This window comes from Ambystoma mexicanum, chromosome 5p, assembly GCF_040938575.1.
Source record: "Ambystoma mexicanum isolate Mex_15411 chromosome 5p, UKY_AmexF1_1, whole genome shotgun sequence".
Taxonomy (NCBI): Eukaryota; Metazoa; Chordata; class Amphibia; order Caudata; family Ambystomatidae; genus Ambystoma; species Ambystoma mexicanum.
This window is the reverse complement of record NC_090930.1, coordinates 1,308,867,503-1,308,887,340: the sequence shown is the minus strand read 5'-3', so window position 1 is coordinate 1,308,887,340 and position 19,838 is coordinate 1,308,867,503. Positions and strand designations below refer to the sequence as shown.

At 48.0% G+C, this 19,838-nt stretch overlaps 1 protein-coding gene across 1 annotated transcript in view; it reads right to left on the bottom strand.

Moving 5' to 3' along the window:
* The window catches only part of ADAMTS16 (ADAM metallopeptidase with thrombospondin type 1 motif 16), a 631,464-nt gene that overhangs the window by 326,083 nt on the left and 285,543 nt on the right, over positions 1–19,838 (bottom strand). Inside the window, exon 11 of the mRNA XM_069613712.1 lies at positions 4,134–4,229. Within this exon, the coding sequence (XP_069469813.1) occupies positions 4,134–4,229 (96 nt within the window). The remainder of the gene's footprint in view (positions 1–4,133; positions 4,230–19,838) is intronic.

The window sequence follows — 19,838 nt, the reverse complement described above, 5'->3', positions numbered from 1 at the left end:
TGTATTGCCTGCAGGATACACAGAAGAGGCCCCACAATTCAATCCTTACCATGTTTCTTTCTTCCGCTTCCTTACTCTTTTTTCATTTTTGTTCTCCATTCTTACTTCCTTTTTTTCTCTGGTACTCGCTTTCTTCCTTTTAAGTAAGCTTGAAATCACTAAGCTGGGTGTCTAGTCGACTATTTTCCACTCCTGTCTTGCCTTTCGTCCAGTCGCCTATAACCCCCCCCCCCCACAACCCCTCACCCCTATCACGGATCAAAGCCCTCCAGAGGGTCATATCAGAGCTAAGGTCCGTTCCAGAACAGCCAGCCCATGCTCCCTGACAGTCAGCTGGAAAAAAGCATCATGTTGGGGCCCCTCTCCACCTAGGAGGCAGGAGGGCCCAAAGTATTCCCAAAATCTGAAACTCTTGCCATGAAACTTTCTACATGAATGCCATGAGGATTTTATTACACTCTGTGTTTCCCTCCCTCAGCAGTCTCCCTGGGCTAAGTACTACTCGTTATTTACATGAGTCACCCTAGGCCTAGGTCACACTTCCCCTATTCTCGAAACCTTGCAGTCCCGACATTACCATATCTAACTGGCTGTATCCAGCTACAGATAGAAAAAACACAATGCTCTGTGGAACATTGGAAATCTGCTCAATGCGCTCTTTTAAACAGACCCTCACTTCTATGTCGCATTGCAAAGTACATAGAAATTAATTATGACCCGATTCACGGAATTAATTGCGTAGAAATAAGAGTACTTGAGTACCATTCTGTACGCGCCCCGTTCGTCGTTTCATGAAATCAAATGCGTGGTACTTTTCCTGGACTTGTGTGGAGTTCACACATGCTCGGCACATCTCTGAGAGCCATTGAGGGCCTTGCGTGAGACTCCATGCATGGGGGCGTGGCTTACGCCGAAGGCTGAGAAGGGGGTGGAAAACCAAAACTTGGGAAGAATTTGCTCAAAAATTGGTGTTCCCTACAGGCAGTCCCTCACACGTCGACATTTGCGCGGCACAAGACGAATTCATCGATGCAATCGTGCAATCTCTGGGCCGGGAAATGGCCAGGCAAATCCTTCATACGATCCGCCACTTGAAGGCAGGCGTAAGTACACTTGCGCATAGGATTTGCAGCGCAGAGGTGGGGTTGCATGTCAGATTTCAGGGTCCGTGTAGGCAACCGATATTCCAAACTTATTAGGGGTGCACATAAGCATTGTAGCGGGTGCAGGAATGGTTTACCAGGGTTTGCATGCAGATTTTCCGAGTTTATACCGGGTTACGATTTTTCCTACGCAGGTTGTCAGGCTGCCGGGAACAGTTACGGGGGACCATGTGCAGGGTCCCTGAAATGCAGGCCCCCTTGAGGGGACCCCACAAACTGTTTGAAGTGTGCGTGTATTCATGCCCGAGGGAGCGCGCAAAAGTGGGTCGGGGCGTTCCGCCACAACTTGCGAATACGGTTACTTTGCGCAAAAAATTCCATGAATATGCGGCAAGCTAATCTACACTCAGGCAGTGTCCTTCTCGGCATGCACCCCTTGTGGGATTTCTGTGCACATTTCCATGAATCAGGGCCTTAGTATCTTAAAAAACTCAGTAAACCTTAGTAATGTCAAAGACGGCTGTTACACCTCCCATAACTCATGTTTGTTCAGTAATGCAAGGTGCAAGAATAGTTCCCAAATTGTTTGGAATAGTGCATCCTGGGTTGCCCTGGCAACAGAAGGCGTAGCTTCAGAGAGAGATGGATCCAGTTCTGGGTCTGCCAAATGAGTGTGTATATGTGGCAGCAGAGGGGGTGGATGGCACATTGGCAAGTACAGAGGCACCAGGTAATGCCAGGATCAAATTGATATGTAGCAGACCAGGGTGATTGGTTTTATGAAGATCCACTGGATCGCATCCTAATTGAGGTGCTTGACTGTTCAGTTGGCTTCATCCGTATCATTCTTCCAAGCGTAGCACACTCTGTTTGGTTGCATGAAGGATGTCTTTAACTTCCAATAATATATTCTGGGTAGACTGGTGTAGAGACAGAGGCTGAATATAAGAGCTGTCTACACGTGGTACTAAGAACGTTTAGTAACCGAGGGATCCCAATCAAGCATGATAAAGGTCAGATAAAGAAGATTAGTGCAGGCCTGCTGGTAGCTCGCGTTAATACAGATGGAATTGAAATACAAGATAAACTAGAGGGTCCATGATTTTTTTTTATTTTTTTTTTTACATTTGTATAGTGCACAAACAGCCCTTAGGCATCGAGGCGCTGTTACTTGTGGGGTACTTAGTTACAGGCTACATACAGCTGGGAAATGAATTAACATGTTGTTCATTGAAACATTAGGATACATTGTCAATTTAGGAATACATTTTGAGGTTTCTCAAGCGATGCAGGTGATTGTGGGGTGTGTCAGACGAAGAGCGTAGATTTCTTTGGATTGAAAAGATATTATGATAACGGCGTGAAAAAAAGAATATGAGCCAAGATTTTGAGTTTTGAGAGATGGATGAATGCACCCAAAACTGGTTTAGTGTAGTTGTGAATGAGAACAGTATTATAGCAGTCTTGAGTCAGGCTGACACTAATGAGTAAACACACGGGGCAGCTGTATCCTGGGCAATTAAGCAAGTAGAGAGTAGATACTCTTTCAGAGTGGGAAGCACATGCAGCTCTTTTCCCATTATTGGACACACAACTGGAGTCTTCCCTATAAAACTGCATCGGATCATCGGCCATCTTCACACATGTTGCCCACACAGTGATTAGCTGGCGGAAAACAAACATTGCAACTGTAGTGTTAAATACATGCTGGGCCAATATTGTCTCTCATTGCCCAGTGGGGGCTTAATATGAAGCCGACATTTAGGATGAGTGCATGGCATCTGGAGATGTGATTAAGTACTGTTGAAGTTATGTCAGTGGGATTTTTACCAAATATTGTTTTCTAGAGACACTGTGGCAGATATGCAAGAGAGCGGGAAAGGGGCTGGATTAATGATGATAAAAGGAGAAGATAGCATTTCAGCTCTGTGGATGTGTGCAGCTTGGAAGTACCCAGGTACGGTGTGGTGGGTCTGCCTGGCAAAGGAGCAGATGGGAGCATGTGACACAGATGGAAAATAGGGATTTTTAACAACAGGTATATTGAGATATCTTCTGAAGGACTACACAGAAGATGGAAGATATGATGAACGATGAGCTCGTCGACCCAAAACTGGGATTAATGGGGTTGGGCCGGTTGGTTCTGTGTGCACCCTCAAGGAAAAACACTGCAACTGTGGTGCACACAAGGGCCACCTTGGTCAGACCATGATCCCAAGTCTGCTTGAACTGATCGTCGTTTAGAGGCTGCATTTAAGTCGTGAAGGACAAGTGTGATGAGCAACAAGGCCCAGCAGACATGGGCACAGTGATGCAGCCACTGGTCATTGCATGTTTTGTTGTACTACCTATATAAGGCAGAGGATATGTTGTAATGTGGGAGCTGAATGTCATGGATGTATTGCAGAGTGGCATGATCTAGTGTGAACACTTAGTTGGCAGAACACATGGGAAAAGGACGAACTCTTGGAACTCTTGCTTTGGCTGAAAGTGGTGGGGATATCTCTGTGGGGTGTTTTATGCACCTGCGCCTCGCCACAAGTACTTGATTATTTTAAAGTAAGAAGTTGTTATCAATTGGAGAAATATTGGCAGCATGTCTTATTTATTTTTAATTGTTTTTTTATAACGCGCTTAATGCCACACTTGAGTTCGGTTTCTAAGCGCAGATCCAGGATTCGAACCTCTGTTGCTCTGTGTGATCTTGCTTCCAAGACCAGCACATTGCCCCTGTGCTATCCTCTGTTGACAGTGCAGGAGAGAAGCAGTATTCCAATAACCTAAGGGTCCATTGTTTATCCTTAAAAATAATGGATCCCAGTCACCCATTCTAGGAATAAAGTGCTCAGCTAACCCTACACGGTACACACACACACACACACATACACACACACCCCAGGATAATACAAAGAGGATCTGACGGAATAGGTACATTCAAATGAGACCCCACATCTCTTAAATGGGCTATTATCATGCAATGTCGGCAAATATCGTGGCTATTTTATTTTTTTTCTCACACATCTTGCTTACCATGTCATGCCCGCAAATAGTGCCTTCAGCTGCTGGCATAAACTTTGTCTCACATTTTCGGCCAACTCGATGGCACCAGAGAGCCTTGCAGATATCCTAAGGAAAAAGGGGGACACATAATTAGATGAATACAAACACAGTTTAGGAGTTTACCTTTAGCAGGGCTGCCCTTTTACACGTTCTCTCTGTGCCCACTCTGTAACTGTGGCTCCTTATCCCTCCTATGGGGCTGTGGGCGCCAGGCAAAGTGAGATACTCGGCACCCGTATCTGTAGGTGTGGCACATATTTACCAGCTGATTATGTCTTGGCATCTGAACGTGGGAAGCGTGCCCACTGGCTGGTTTAACATTCAGTTATTAGCATTTCAAGAGACACAAAGGGAGCTGTGTTTGCCTGCAACAGAGTTGGAGAAGAAAACATACACGCTGGTTGCCCTCCTTGGCATTTACAGTCCTCCCCCAAACATCTGGAATGCATAGGAACATACCTCAAGAACACCGTGCCCCCGGCAGCACTAGCCTCGAGGATAATGCGAGACATGGTCCTTGTGTCAGGAAGACAGAACGCTGACTCATCAAAAACCAGCCCGTTCATTCGGGGAGGAATAGCACTCCTTTCTCCCGCCTCATGGAATGTAAAATGGCGGGGCGGTGGAGCTTGGGTGTGGACCGTTACTGGACACTGAGGATGATAATGTGTACTCGTTTGGAGCAACTTCCAAGGGACTTTGAATGCATGTTTTTGTATTAATATCCCTGCAGGTTTGAGAGGCACTCTGAGGAAATAGTGCATGTTAAGCTAATGACCGCTATCCGGAGAACTGTTTTCTGCTCCTTGGCTGGATGCGGAATCTGCTCCAAACTTCCAAGTAAAGGGCGGATCTGCAGTACTCTCCAACCTGAAAGACGTTGTTCTTTTGTCTTAATTGGAGTGTTCTGATGATCCTAAAATGGTTACCCCATAGCTGCAAGGTTTCCCAGTTCCATGCGTGATACCTCGAGCCTGTCCTGATTTTTCCCATTGCATGCTTGGACTTGGCGTTTCATTTTTGCACTGAAAGTGTGGGCCAACAAGTCCCAGCAGGCAATGGGAAAAAACAGGACTGACTAGAAGTGTCAAACATGAAACTGGGAAGCTTGGCAGCTGTGCTGCCCAGCCATACCACCAGAGGCAGTGATGCTCTTTTCTGGCCTGCTTCCATAGACAAAAGGGCTTCTCAAACATCACTGATCAGCAAGATGCCGTAAAGGCCAGTGCTATGAGGAGTCCAGGCCCCAGCATAGTCAATGGTGAGGGATCACTTCCCTGGCACTTCACCCCTCTGTGGCTCCTCTAACACTTACCCACTTACCCTGTCCCTTCTCTCTCTACGCACTTGCTCAATCCAAATGTTCACAAGGCCTAGTTGCACCACTTTTTTATGTATCTTGCATATTTCATTGTCTTGCTGTTTCCCTTGTTCTCTTCCCTTTGCCGTGTGAGTGCTTTGAAACGCAATTTCTTGATGTATAAGCGCCTTCCAAATGCCCAATACATTAAAAAAAATATATATATGACAATGCATTACTTACCGTAAAAGCTTTTCTGATGGTTGTATCTGCTTAGATTCACATGCTGTGCATAGGTCCGACATCCAGTGGTCACTGCGGAGTATTGCATTTTGTTTTTCGTAGTCGAAAAAGGGGACGTCGACAAGGCGTGTCTGTAACACTATCCCTAGAGTGACGTGCGTTGTACCCACAATCCCTCACGCGTCAAGGTCCCTCTGTTTGTATTTTTCTGCCCTGAGGGAGCCTTCTAGACGTGAGTGAGTACAGAAAAGAGAGAAATATAGAAAAGGATGTCTATGTTCCTTCCATCCGAGCGGGGAGGAAGGGTGGGCGCATGTGAATCTAAGCAGATACAACCATCAGAAATGCTTTTACGGTAAGTAATGCATTGTCTTCTGATGTTTGTTAATCTGCTTAGAATCACATGCTGTGCATAGACTAGCGAGCAGTACCCGGATTTGGCGGTGGGTTATGAGAAGGAACAGTAGAGAAAAGATGTCTTAATACTGCCTGTCCAACCTGGGTGTCAGATCTAGAGTGTGCATCTAGACGGTAGTGTTTTGTAAAGGTGTGCACAGAACTCCAGGTAGCCGCTTTGCAGATGGACTCAAGGGGAACATTTGCAATGAACGCTATGGAAGCCCCAGTGCCTCGAGTGGAATGTGCTCTTGGCTTGAAGGGTAGTTCTCTCTTAGCAAGAGTGTAACAGAGAGTGATGCATTGAACAATCCATCTAGATATAGTGGACTTTGAAACTGCATCTCCTTCTCTTCCTGCTGCCACAGAGGCAAAGAACTTATTAGTCTTTCTCAGTGGTCTGGTTCTTTCCATGTAGAACATGACCGCTCTGCGTACATCTAGTGTATGCAGACTTTTTTCTCCCAAGCTGGAAGGGTTTTGAAAGAACGTTGGTAGTTCTATTGACTGGTTTACATGAAATTTCGAGATGAATTTTGGTGCAAACCTTGGGTGTGTGCGTAGAACCACCTTATCCTTGTGAACTGTTACGAAGGGGTCTAGTACAGAAAGAGCCTGTAGTTCACTTACTCTCCTAATGGAGGTGATAGCTATTAGGAAAGCAGTCTTAAGAGTGAGGTCTTTAAGAGTTGCCTTGTGCATGGGTTCGAAAGGAGGGCCCATGAGTCTAGAAAGTACCACATTTAAGTCCCATCCGGGAGCTGGGTTAGCTATCGGAGGGTGTATTCTCTTTACCCCCTCCATGAAGGCCTTGATAACTGGTATCTTCCACCACGACACTTTAAGTTGGGAAGTGGTGTATGCAGAAAGTGCCGCTAGGTGGACTTTAATGGGATTGAAGACTAGACCTGAATCCAGTAAATGGATCAAGTACAGAACAATGTTAGTGGGAGAGCAGTCAACCGGGTTGATGCTCTTACCTCTACACCAGATGACAAATCTTTTCCACTTGCTAGAATAGCAGTGGCGAGTATTAGGTTTTCTGGCTTCCCTGAGGATGTCCATACATCTCTGCGGGAGTTGTAAATGTCCAAATTCTATGATCTCAGGAGCCAGGCTGCTAAGTTCATGGTCTGAGGGCATGGATGCAGTGTCCTGCCCTTGTCCTGTGACAGCATGTTGTACGGGCAGGGAAGTTTCACTGGGGGAGATAGGGACATCTCCATCAAGTGAGTGAACCATGGCTGCCGGGCCCACATTGGGGCCACTAGTATCATGGTAACCTGCTCCTGGTGCATCTTGTGCACCACTTTGTTGAGAAGGGGAGTCGGGGGAAAGGCGTAAACAGACCGTTCCCCTTGGACAGGTTCTGGGGGTACCTGGAGGCGTAACTTTGGCATTGTGAGTTCTCCAGAGTTGCAAACAGGTCTATTTCTGGGAATCCCCATTGCGTGAAGACGTCTAAGACAATGTCTTTGTGCAATTGCCATTCGTACTCTTCGGGCAGGGGGAAGTCTCTGCTGAGTTTGTCTGCTAGCAGATTGAGTTCCCCTGGTACATGTTGTGATAGTAGGAACATGTTGTGTTTGAGAGCCCACTTCCATATATTATATTCTGGGACAGCTTGGACAGTCCTGGAGAGTGAGTGCCCCCTTGCTTGTTGAGGTAGTACATGGCTGTGGTGCTGTCTGTGAGGACCATCACTGTCTTTCCTTGTAAGTGTTCCTGAAAGGCTTTCAGTGCTTTGAACACCGCTAGTAGTTCCAGCAGGTTTATATGCTTGGATGCTAAGCTCGGAGTCCACACTCCGTGAGCAGTCTGATGGGATAGGTGAGCCCCCCATCCTGTAAGGGATGCGTCTGTGGTTGAGTGGCTTCCACTGCGGGTGTGGCAAAAGTTTTCCCTAATAACAGGTTTTCTTTTGTCCACCACCGTAGCGAGAGAACCAAGGCCTGCGAGACCACCACTAGATCGTCCCATTGTCCGCTGGCCTGACACCACTGGCTGTAGAGCCACTCTTGCATTGGGCGCATGCGCAGGCGCGCGTGAGGTACCAAATAAATACATGACGCCATCATCCCTAGCAAGCGCATTGCTTTGCGTACCGTCACCTCTCGACCTGCCACATAATGGGGGATCTGAAACAGCATGTTTTGGACCCTCTCGTTGGAGGGGAAGACGAGGCCGTCCTTTGTTCGAATTAGAGCCCCTAGGAATTGTTTGATTTGGCTGGGGTCTAAGCTGGACTTCTTTTCGCTGATGGAGAAGCCCAGTTGGGACAAAAGGTCTACGGTCTTTTGGGTATTGGAGAAGCATGTTTCGTAAGAATCCCCTGTTATGAGCCAGTCGTCGAGGTAAGGGTATACCGGGATGGATAACCTGCGCAGGTGGGCCGCTGCCACTGCCAGTACTTTCGTGAATACCCTTGGTGCAGATGCTATCCCGAAGGGTAGTACTCTGAACTGGTAGTGTTTGTTCTCTATCTTGAACCTGAGGTATTTTCTGTGCGCTGGCAACATTAAAATATGAAAGTATGCATCTTTCATGTCTAGTGTTGTCATGTAATCCCCCTGTGATAACAGTGGGATTACTTCCTGCAAGGTCACAATACGAAACTTTTGGGGTTTGACAAATTTGTTCACTGGGCGCAGATCTAATACAGGGCGCATGGTTAAGTCCTTTTTGGGTACAAGGAAGTACACTGAATAAATACCTTCTGTTACCTGAGATAGGGGGATAGCCTCTATAGCTTCTTTTTTCAGTAGCTCTTCTACTTCTTGAAGAAGAATAGTGAGGTGTTCCGGTGTCATGCGTCGGTTCCGTGGGGGTCTGTACTTCGGGGTACCGTTGAATTCGATGCAGTATCCGTGGGCTATGGTGGATAATACCCAGCGGTCTGACGATATTCCCTCCCATGCTGAAAGGAACGATGTTAGCCGGCCCCCGACCGGTGATGCATGGGAGGGGACCCGAATCTTCGGGTCATTTGTTGGTATTGGGCGTGGAACCTTTGGGGCTGGAGCCGCGACCTCTTCCTTTGCCACGGCGTTGGCCTCTTTGACTGAACTGGGTGTTGTTACCCTGGTTAGAGGGCCTGTTGGTAGCAGAGTAAAATTGCTGTTGGTTTTGCTGCTGGCGTTGGCCACGAAAGGAGCGTCTATTGCCATAGCTGCGTCTGTTAGGGGGCCTAGAAATTTGGTCAAGAGTCTTGATGGTATCAAACTCTTTCTTCGCATGTTCTAGGGCCTCATCAACTGCTTTCCCAAACAGATGTGTTTGTTCTATGGGCTTATTTATCAGGGAAGCCTGGGTTTCCGGCTTAAATCCCGAATTGCGCAGCCAGACATGGCGTTTGAGAAGTATTCCCTGAACCAGGGAACGGCCAGCCGTCTCTGCAGCATCTAAGGAGTTCTTTACGATGCCCTGGTTTACAAGAGTTCCTTCTGAGATTATAGCTAACAGGCGTGAACGCAGGGGTTCTGGTGCGTCCTCTGCTTCGCTGCGCAGCTTGCTCCACTGTGCATCTGCGTAGCTAGCTAGTAGGGAATTGTTATTTGCAATCCTAGTTGAGAAGGCGGCAGAGGTCGTGATTCTCTTCCCAAGTGCATAGAGCTTCTTGCCCTCTTTGTCAGGTGGTGCCTCACTAGTGGATAGTGGTACCCCCGCTCTTTTTCTTGTATTAGTAACTACGAGGGAGTCCGGAATAGAATGTCCTCTGATGTACGAAGGGTCAGAGGACGAAGGGCTGAAGAGCTTTTCTATCCGAGGGTTGACCCCTCTGACTAAGGCCGGATTGGAAAGGGAAGGAGTTATTCTTCTCTTTATAGAAGCCAGGAGCGGAATAGACTGACTAACAGTGGCTTTTTCTTTAATAACTTTCTCTACAAAGTCTATGTCAGGAAGAGTCTCCCCTGTGTCTATTTCAAAATGCGCTGCTGCCTTGCGCAATAGTGCATTAAGTGAAGGTTGGTCATCTATGGGAGAGGTGTTTCCAATAGGTGAATCCTTGGGAGGAGAAGGGTGAAAGACATCAGGGTCTGAGTGCACTGATGGGGATTGCCAAGGCTGCACTGATGGGGATTGCCAGGGCTGCGAGGTAGCTGTATCTTCTTCAAAAGCTCCTGCACTAGTGTAAGGATCTTCTTCAAACCCCTCTTCCTCATGTTCTTCCTCTCCACCCAAACACTCCTCATCTTCCTGGAGGTATTGCTCCTCTTCAGTGAGGTCATATGCGTCTGTAGAAGGGGGAAACAGCCTAGGAATCTTGACCCTATGGTCATCCTGGGGCCATTCTCTTGGTCTTTTGGGTGTGGGTGGGTTTTGGCTTCCCAAAAACCTTTCCATTTTCTCCATACAAGAATGGAGTCTTTCAAGGGTCTCATGGGGGGAAATCAGTGTCTTCACCTTCAAAACGCTTAGAACGCTCCCACAACGTCGAAGAAAGGTTTCCGTCGCCCTCTGAAAAGCCCTCCGGTAGTTCAGAAGTGCCCTTAGATGAAGGGGGCAGTTCCTGGCTACTCTTGCGCTTTTTCGGCATTTACATAGCTTTTTGTGCGGTATTCGACGTTTGTTTCGTCGTCCGCTTACGTTTGTCTTCGGAAACAATTCTCGCCAGGCTCTCGACAACGAGTTTGTCAGTAGAGGGCTCTGGTGTCGACGTTGCCTGCGTTACGCGTTGTTCCTCGACGGCCGCTCTATGGAGCGTTACGTCGGATGATTTTGAGGTAGCGCCCGTGTTTGATGAAAGCCCAATCGCTGGTCGCGGCTGCGTTTGCAGGTGGGGCTTGAGACCCTTAGGGTCTGAGGTAGACGCCGGAGTGCCCTGCGTCCCCTTCGGCGCTGATGGATCCTTCGTCTTCGACGAAGAAGAGCCGTGGGTTGTGTGCTTAGGCCTATGGGGTCTATGTGTGTCCTTGTCGCCGGGGTGTTCATCCCCATAAGCAGGGCGTGAGCCGAGCCCGTCAAGGCCGGGGACGGACGACGAGGAGCGCGAGCGCTCCTTCTGGGGGTTAATGACTTCCGTAACGGACGTCGAGTTATCACCCTCCTCGTCACTTTCTGTAACAGCGGCGGCGGGTGAGGAAACTGACTTCGACATAGCGTAGTCCGCCCACCTCTTAACTTTTCGTTCTTTAAGAGTTCTTGGTTTCAAGATCTTACAGGCCGCGCAACTGTCCACCTTATGATCGAGGGGCAAGCAACGATTACAGAGCTTGTGTTTGTCCTTCCAAGTGTATTTGCCCCTACAGCGTGGGCAAAACTTAAAAGGTGTCCTCTCCATAGCTGAGGCAATAATAACTGGTGATAAAAACCCCAAGGGAAAGATAGGGGAGAAAGAAAGACATTCTCAAAGAGAAGATAAAAGTTCGAACCCCCACTCTCCCTACTGTATGTTGGCCGGCGAGGCCAGGCCACGTGTTCGGCAGCGCCGAAGGATCTCCTCCGTCTCTTCCCCTCCGTCGAAAACTTGCTCGGCGGAGAAACAGCTTCACAGCTAACGTCGAGGGGAGGGATCTTTAACAATATAATAAGTATAATTAAGGACCGAGGTCCATAGTAAGTATTTGCAATGTCTCTCTAGGAGCTCCGTGTAAGGCGACCAGAAGCTGGGCGGAAAAAAACAATCTGAGGGACCTCGACGCGTGAGGGATTGTGGGTACAACGCACGTCACTATAGGGATAGTGTTACAGACACGCCTTGTCGACGTCCCTTTTTTCGACTACGAAAAACAAAATGCAATACTCCGCAGTGACCACTGGATGTCGGACCTATGCACAGCATGTGATTCTAAGCAGATTAACAAACATCAGAAATATATTTATGTTTGTTGCTCTAGAAAAAGGATGGACTTTTAAGAATAGATGTTCAACTGTTTTTTTTTGCCACCCCTTTGAACACTTATGTTGATAGAGTTGTGTAGCCAGGAGAATACACAACTTAGCAAGCCTAAAGTTGGAACTTTCATTTGCTCCATACTTCAGAACTTTCTGTTTTAGATTAGAGGAGACAATGGCTCAAGAGAGACTATGTTATGACAGAATTAGCAAGGTGTCAGGCAGCGTGCTAGACACCCGGAAAGAAACCCACCTTGGTTTTCCATTTAGGAGAATCCCTTTTTCGTTATAACATTATCCCTAGACCCTACAGGTGTTGAATGAACCCGTGATTGCTAGAACTGCAACAATTAAGTTTGCTACCAAAACACCTGTAGACTGTATCACTGGTGTCATTACTCTGCCATTTCCTCTGGAATGTTAAATGCTTACGATTTTTCCTCTGTCTCCTGGAAGGTGCCACACAAATGCAATACAAGGTTTCCCTAAATACACTTTACAAGTGGGCAAATCATATAGTGTCCCTGAAGTGTTTTACTTTGAATGTCCCGCGCCTAATAATGGAACTATCCCAAAGTTCTCTTTCCTGTTTTGCATACGTTTTATGCCACTCTGTGATTCGGAGCTTGTTGGTTCCACTCAGTTTCCCTGTTGTTCTGCTTACATGGATATGCAGCCATCTGTTTCCATTCCCTGTGCACCAGCCTTGTTTCAAAATGTGCATTTAAACCCCCAGAAGTTGGCACAGTACAACAGCACTCCCTATCCTATCACAAGCAGATAGGTGTCATGGAAACAAGCAATTACAGTTTGAAACAGATTCTGATTATTCAAAGCACTCTCTAATCCCTGATTATGCAGTTTGAGTTACTTCGGTAATGTCCGCTTTCCCACGACTGGTGCTTGTGATTTGCTTCGGCTTTGAAAACTCCCTGTGAATGGTGGCCTTGGCGAAAGGGCGTGGTTGTGTGCGAGTGTGTGGTCAACAGAAATGTTACTTGTCTCTTGTGGCAATGGTTCCAGGTGATGGAACCAGACAGGACAAGGGCCACTGCGGCCTGGTGATCGACTCCAGATTGACTCGAGTTTCAAGGCACTGGTGGCCACAGCCCACGTCCTGCCTGCTCGACACATAAAAGAGTAAATAAATAAATAAATAAATAAATAAATAAATAAATACATGAAACAGTGAGGCGGGGCAGCATCTAACCCTTGTTTTCAGAAGCACTCCCAGACCTCTCCTCTCCAGCGGAGACCTGGCAATGTAGTATTTGGAGTAAGGCAGAGCAGAGCCTGCCACCAGTTCACACACCCCACTGCTGTCAGCTGTGAATTTGAATTATCAACTGCTTAGATGCACGGCAGGCTTGCGTGCAGACAGTGAGCATGCAGGCGATGGGCCGCAGAGTCGAGCACATGTGATGACTGGGGGAAATGGGTGGGTCTTTGTACCTGAAGGCCTGCACTCTTCAGGTTGAGATGTACGAGCAGAGCTGGGTGTTTGTCACACTAGTGGAATGCAGTGAGTTGGGGTTGCCACGACAGATTTTGGAGGGGGGTTGTCAGGACTTTGGTGCATTTGGTGAGCTGTGTCTGCTTGGTAATACTGGGAACATGGATTTCTGAAGGTCGGGACTGAATTATGCTGGCAGAGCTTCGTGTTCCCGGCTCCGTCCCCATTCCCCTTGGCTAGGGATTGTGTGCCTGTTTTGCGTTCATTCAGCAATTGGAAAGAGGAGCTGTGCTCATAACGTTTTTACTCGGCATAAGGATGTGCATATTTGTCAGGTTGGTTTAAAATGAGGTTGGTGTGCTTTGTGGGTTACTACTGTCAAGCAGAGTATTTATTTTTGATCTTTAAGACCATATATTGGCACATTTTGTATCAGCTGGGGATGGGAAGACGCTTAGGCCAGTTTCTAGGGGGAGGGGATGAGGACCCCAGCTGTGTAGCAGGGCTGAAGAGGAAGGACACCAGATATGAGTATTGTGTTATGGATAGTGGTGTCGCAGGAAACCATGAACGGTTCTTGAAACAAAGCAATTCCCCTTTAGCCATGTATGAAACAATTCATATATTTTCTTAATTGTGTATGCAAATAAAATAAATGGTACAACCTATGTGGAAATACAGCTGATTCCCACAATGCACTGGCTTCACAAATCAGAGATTAGGCCGGATTACATAAACCTTTGGGCCAGCACCTATGCTATGTTTTGCAGAAGAATCTTTTTGGTGTTTGGATTCAGCAGCCCGCATAGGATTTCTGATATTCCAAACCCTACTAAATAGCTGTAGCTGTTAAAAAGTCTAGTTAATACTGTACTCTTTGGGAAAAAAGGGTCATCAAGTATGCCCTGCATACTTGTGACATACTGAAACATTCCACTCAGCCTCTTTAAGTTCTATTAATCTTGTGAATTGTTAAAAATAAAGTGTGCTGTAAAATGCAGCATGTTAATCCATTATTTAAAAAAAAAACCCAAGGGGGGGAACCCCCCCCCAAATTTCCCCTTGATTGGTTCGGGCTCCCTCGCTACGCTCGGTCACTATGGCATATCTGGGGGAAATATTGAGGCCCCTCCATTTAAAAAATTCACCAGCCGCCACTGGCCCTGGGGCTGTGCTGGGAGGAGCCAGGGACTGTGCTGGGAGCAGGATGTGGGGCGGGGTCTGGGGTGGGGTGGGGAGGACCCAGGGACTGGTCTAGGAGTGGGATGAGGGAGTCCAGAGACTGTGATGGGGACAGGTGAGTGACCCAGGGACTATACTGGGAGCAGGGTGCAGCGCTGATGTTCAATAGCTCATAGCCATTTGGATTTACTGTCCATTTGGTATTTTGGGAGGGACGGGGGGCGGCCTGCCCACATTTTGCTATGGGGGTCCCAGGCCAAAAGGTTTGAAGACCACTGCTCTACTGGGACCTGTGCCCAAGCATGGATTCTTTTGAAATCAGACCTAAATAAATTGGGCAGTGGTGGCACAAATTTTGCTCTGATCCCGACCCCATTAATTTCCTTTTAAATCTCTGTGAATTTTCTTTATTTTTTAGGGTTAGATACGTTGCACATTTTAAGTAACGTTTCATTCTATGCCAAGTACCTTGCTGAATTCTTTTCCAGAAAAAAGTATGTTCTTTCTTTCCTCATCCATGCTTTCTAGAAGCTTACAGTGTTCCCACATCAAAGGGCACCAATTGATGGGTTTGCTGCTACTCTGTTTTAGAGGTTGTATTCAATAAATCCACGGTGCAGCATATGTATGATGTGGGAGGGTTTGTTATTGGATTTAATGTCAAGCCTAACTTATGCGAGACACGTGTTCCGTTGCAGTACCTATACTAATAATGATGGTTCATAACTCACATGGTGTATTTTATGCCAAAAACTACATAAATGCTGACGTTCGCCTCTTGACATATAAGTAATCTTTTTCTTTCTTTGATAAACATTTGTCTGCACACCATATCCCGAATATTTCTTGAATATTTTGTTGTATTTGAGTCGTGGGATCAGATCGCAGACCTTCGTAACAGATATTGGGCCTGATTTACAAAGCGTTTTTCAATGGGATTGCGCCATTGGAAAATGTTTTTGGAGATCACGCACATTGGTGTTTACATTGTTTAATCTGTGTTCTCAGGAGTCTGTTCTGTTTGGAACCGCAACATTGAACCATTGAGTGATTGCAGGTGTGTTGCGAAGCTCCAGTTTAATTCAGATGTTATTGGATCAATGACTGATGCTCCAAGACATACATGAGGCAGGCATGTTTGCATAAAGGGTCACAGGGAACAGATAAGCAGTAGGCAGTACAATAAGATTCTTAACTTGTGTCACACATAGCACTTGTTTGTTTGCGACATTTCTATTACAGAGTAGATGGAAGGTTTTGGGTTTTGGTTACTAATAGAATGGTACCATTTTCACTATTTTCCGATAGTAGAAAAAACGTATAATGTGTTTTTCGAGTCACTATCGTTTCTGCATTTAAAAAAGTACTTTGTATTTAAAAATGGAAAAATACTTTATCTTTAGTTTGTGTTATACCATCAACAGAGGTCTACAGATATGTTGTGTCATACCCATATCACCATAATTCATTTGCAATGGCTCTTACTTTTCCCTTGATCATTTCAACCTTGGAAACATGCCCAGGAGCGTGAAGCACATGTCGGCTAGATGTCCACATAACACTAACAAAAGAGTTAACATAACACATTGGGCCTCATTACAAGAGTGGCGGGATGGGTTAACGGGTGCCGCAAAAGGATGCGGACCCGTTAACACCATTCCGCCACATTAGGAGGTGCCCTCGCGGGACCCGCTCTGCACGTCTGGTTTCACCAGACGTGCAGAGCGGGTCCCGCGAGGGGAAGAGGGAGCTAACAACGGGTCAGTCGTAATCGGCCCGTTGTTAGCTCCCTCCCCAATTCCCATTCAGCGCTATGGGGTCTGATATGGGAATGGGGAAGGTCCGGGCCCGGGTTCCTGGAGGGAGGAATTACCGGGCCCTCCGAACTCGGAATGACCCGGTAATTCCTCATTCTGGGAACCCGGACCCGATTTTGGCGGCGGCCATGACGCCAATAGTGGCATGGCTACAGCCAAAATCGTAATGAGGCGCATTGTTTCAACTGTAGCGAAGCTACCAGCATTTACAATGTCTTGGTCTTCTTAAAATGAAGATGCAAATTGCATTAAGTGTATGTCTAACGTTACATTGCTTATGCTGTACTTCCAGGAGTAGCCGCATGCCGTTTGTTTAATCTAGTGAGAGGGATTACCTGCTGGAGTCGTGCATCTCCTGTTTGCATATTAGACATCAGTTTGGCACAGAGAGTCGGTGTGCATGTCAGGTACGGGAGGTGTGACTTAGGAAGCGGGGTGCCAGGTATGGGTTGTGTGGTATGTGGAGTGGGTCGGCAGGCTGCCAGGTATTCATTTTGGATTGTGGGTGATGGGGAGGCAGGATGAGGGCTGTGGATCTTTGCTGGCTCTGGTCTACCCATAAATTCTTTGAATACCCCGCCCACTATCATTTTTTTGGGGTGAGGGGAGTAGAGATTATTTGTGAGAGGAAACTTCATGTACAATGAAATCTGAAGGTGGAAGGGCATCGCTCTTGTCCTCAGTTCTCTTTGCTCTGAAAAGTTACCTCTCATGTTCTGCCTGTTGCTTTCTCCGAAGACCTCATGACTCCATTGACAGAGTGTCACCTGTAGTGCTCCTTCACATCCCTTCTCACTTCGATGGTGGCTACTTTCTTTTTACACCAATCTTCACCTACCACAAACCTTACATTTTTGAGAGACTGTTTTGCACAGGTATTGACTGGCTTTCTTTTGATAAGCATGGTCATTTAATTAAAGTGCCACTTTTTAAGGCACTGCATTAGAAAATTAAACACTGACTGGTATGCCGGTGACTGGCCCGACCGCAGAGACAATTTGTTAGGCCCTGCTCTTAGTAACGATGCCCACCCTTGCCCATACGTCCATTGGCTGGCCCTATATAGGAAGCCATGGGGTTGATGGGCCAATCAAGGGAGGACTAGGGAAGAGAGGGGTGGGGCATCCAGAGGAAGCGATATGACACAAGGAGGGACCCAATGGGAGCTGTGAAGGCATTTAGGGTCTAGCAACCCTGCGATTGCTCCTTTTTGAATTCTTGCTTGGCGTGTTCACCTGCCCTCCCACGCCCAGAGGCTTACCTTTTAACAAATGTTACTTACATTGTTTTTCATTATCTTGTCTTGTTTTTGCAGGCCGGCCTTAGCAGAGTTATGTGGGGAATCCCTTAAGAAAAGTATTGACAGGAACCTCACGCGTACGGCTCAGCCGCCAGTTTTAACCGTGGCACGCAGAGGTGCAAGACTTTGGGGAAGCCCCGGGACAATAGGGGAGAGTGGAAGTTATGGCCATCTCCAAAGTTGTGACAGGGTTGAGAGAAGAACGCAAATACTGACCTAACAAACGTGACCAAAAAGAAAAAGGAAGACAACCTGAAGCATATGAAAGAATCAAGGGGGTGGAAGCTAACAGAAATCTATAGATTTTGACCAAAATGGATGGGGTGCACTCAAAGGAGGGGGAAGCTTAACTTAACGAGCGGGTGTTGGGGGGCGGTCCTGAGCCCCCACTGTGTTCCCGTAAGCCCCCCCACCTGAAAGGACACACACACACAGCCTTTCGGTTCGGGCTTTCCGGTCGCTCTGCTCGCGGCCGGGAACGCCCCTTTATTTATACACTCGGCGGCGGCGTGCAACGTCACGCCGCCGCGTAAGCCCGTCATTACGGGCAGCGCCACACTCCTCCTTTTCCGGGAGGAACCACAACAACGGCACTTTTAATGATCATAACTTTTAACACACAGCTACACTACAAACCACCACTGCATACCCAACACCCCTTTATTGTCAACCACCCGGATCCCTTCATCACATTTTACATGCTAAGTGTCCAAGAACATACTCGCTGAGGTAAGCAGGTTTCCCTCGCCCAGCCCTCTGAGGGTACCTCCTGCCTACCTCCGGCCCGTGGTGTCCCTCAGCCGCCGCTCCCCGGATCGGGGAGTCTGGGACCTCGTCCCGGAAATTTCCAGCGTCGGGGTCCTCTGGTGGGTCAGGTTCAGGCAGAGTCTCAGTCCGGGGATCACCCAGTTTCTTGAAGAAGCTCACATTCCGGGTGACGGCAGATCGCCCATCCGAGGCCGTCACCATGGATCCCTTGACAGCCACAACATCCAAAGGCTCGGGTTCATAGGGGAGTGAGAGTTTCCCATGGGGGTGTCGGTTGCGGACTAGAACTTCGTCTCCCGGCTCAAGCCGTTGAGGCCGGAGACCCCTTCGCAGGTTTTCTTGGTCAATTCTCACTCGCCTTTCCATTGCAACCCGCTGGTTGTCAATCACTCCCGGTTCTTTGTCCCCAACCCCGGGGACATCTCTTGAACAGCGCTTCTGCAGGAGCCACTCCAGTTGAGGCATGTGGGGTGGTTCGATACACCCGCAGGAATTGGTACAGGGCCCGTTGTATGGGTTGACCCTGTCCCTGGGCGATTCGGAATGTCTTATTAAGAGTTCGCATGAGTCTCTCCGCATCGCCATTGGCTCGGGGCCACAGCGGTGACACCTTCCTGTGCTGCACCCCGCAGCTCTCCATTAGCTCGGAGAACCGCTCACTTTGGAAAGGAGCCCCGTTGTCTGAGCACAGGGTGTGGGGAAACCCGTGGGCTGCAAAGATCTTCTCCACCGCAACCACCACATGCTCAAACGCCACGGATTCGACGAACTCCACCTCTGGATATCTAGAGTACTCATCGACAATTGCCAGGAAGTGGGTGCCCACCGATGTCGATCCAAAGTCCGCGTGGAAGACCTCCCAAGGCCGGGTGCCTCGGGGCATCACTTCTATTGCTGGCTCCCGTTGCAGAGGAGAGGCTGCCTGACACCACACGCATGCCGCTACAAAGTCATCAACCCTCTTCTCTAGTTCAGGAAACCAGACCTTCAACCGGAGTCGCGCCTTGGTCTTGGCTGCGCCTTGATGTCCATGGTGTGCCAACGTGATGACCTCCCTCACTTTTGACAGGGGGACGACAATCCGGTCACCCCGGAGCAGCAGGCCCGACTCCGAAAACGACAACTCATCCTTCACTTTCCACAGTTGCTCAAGTGTTGTTTTGGCCTCATGTGTCCACCCGGCCACAGCCTCGAGGACGGACTTCCAGGAGCCGTGTTGCATCGAGTGCCTCAGTACTTGAAAACATTCGTCTTGGGCCGCCGCGGCCTCCAGCTCCGCCAGCGGCATCGCGTTTGGTGTGGCCGCCTCCACCACCATCCGTACATGACTGTCAGCCTCTTCTTCACAGACATCATGCCCCTCTCCCCCGCACACCCCCGG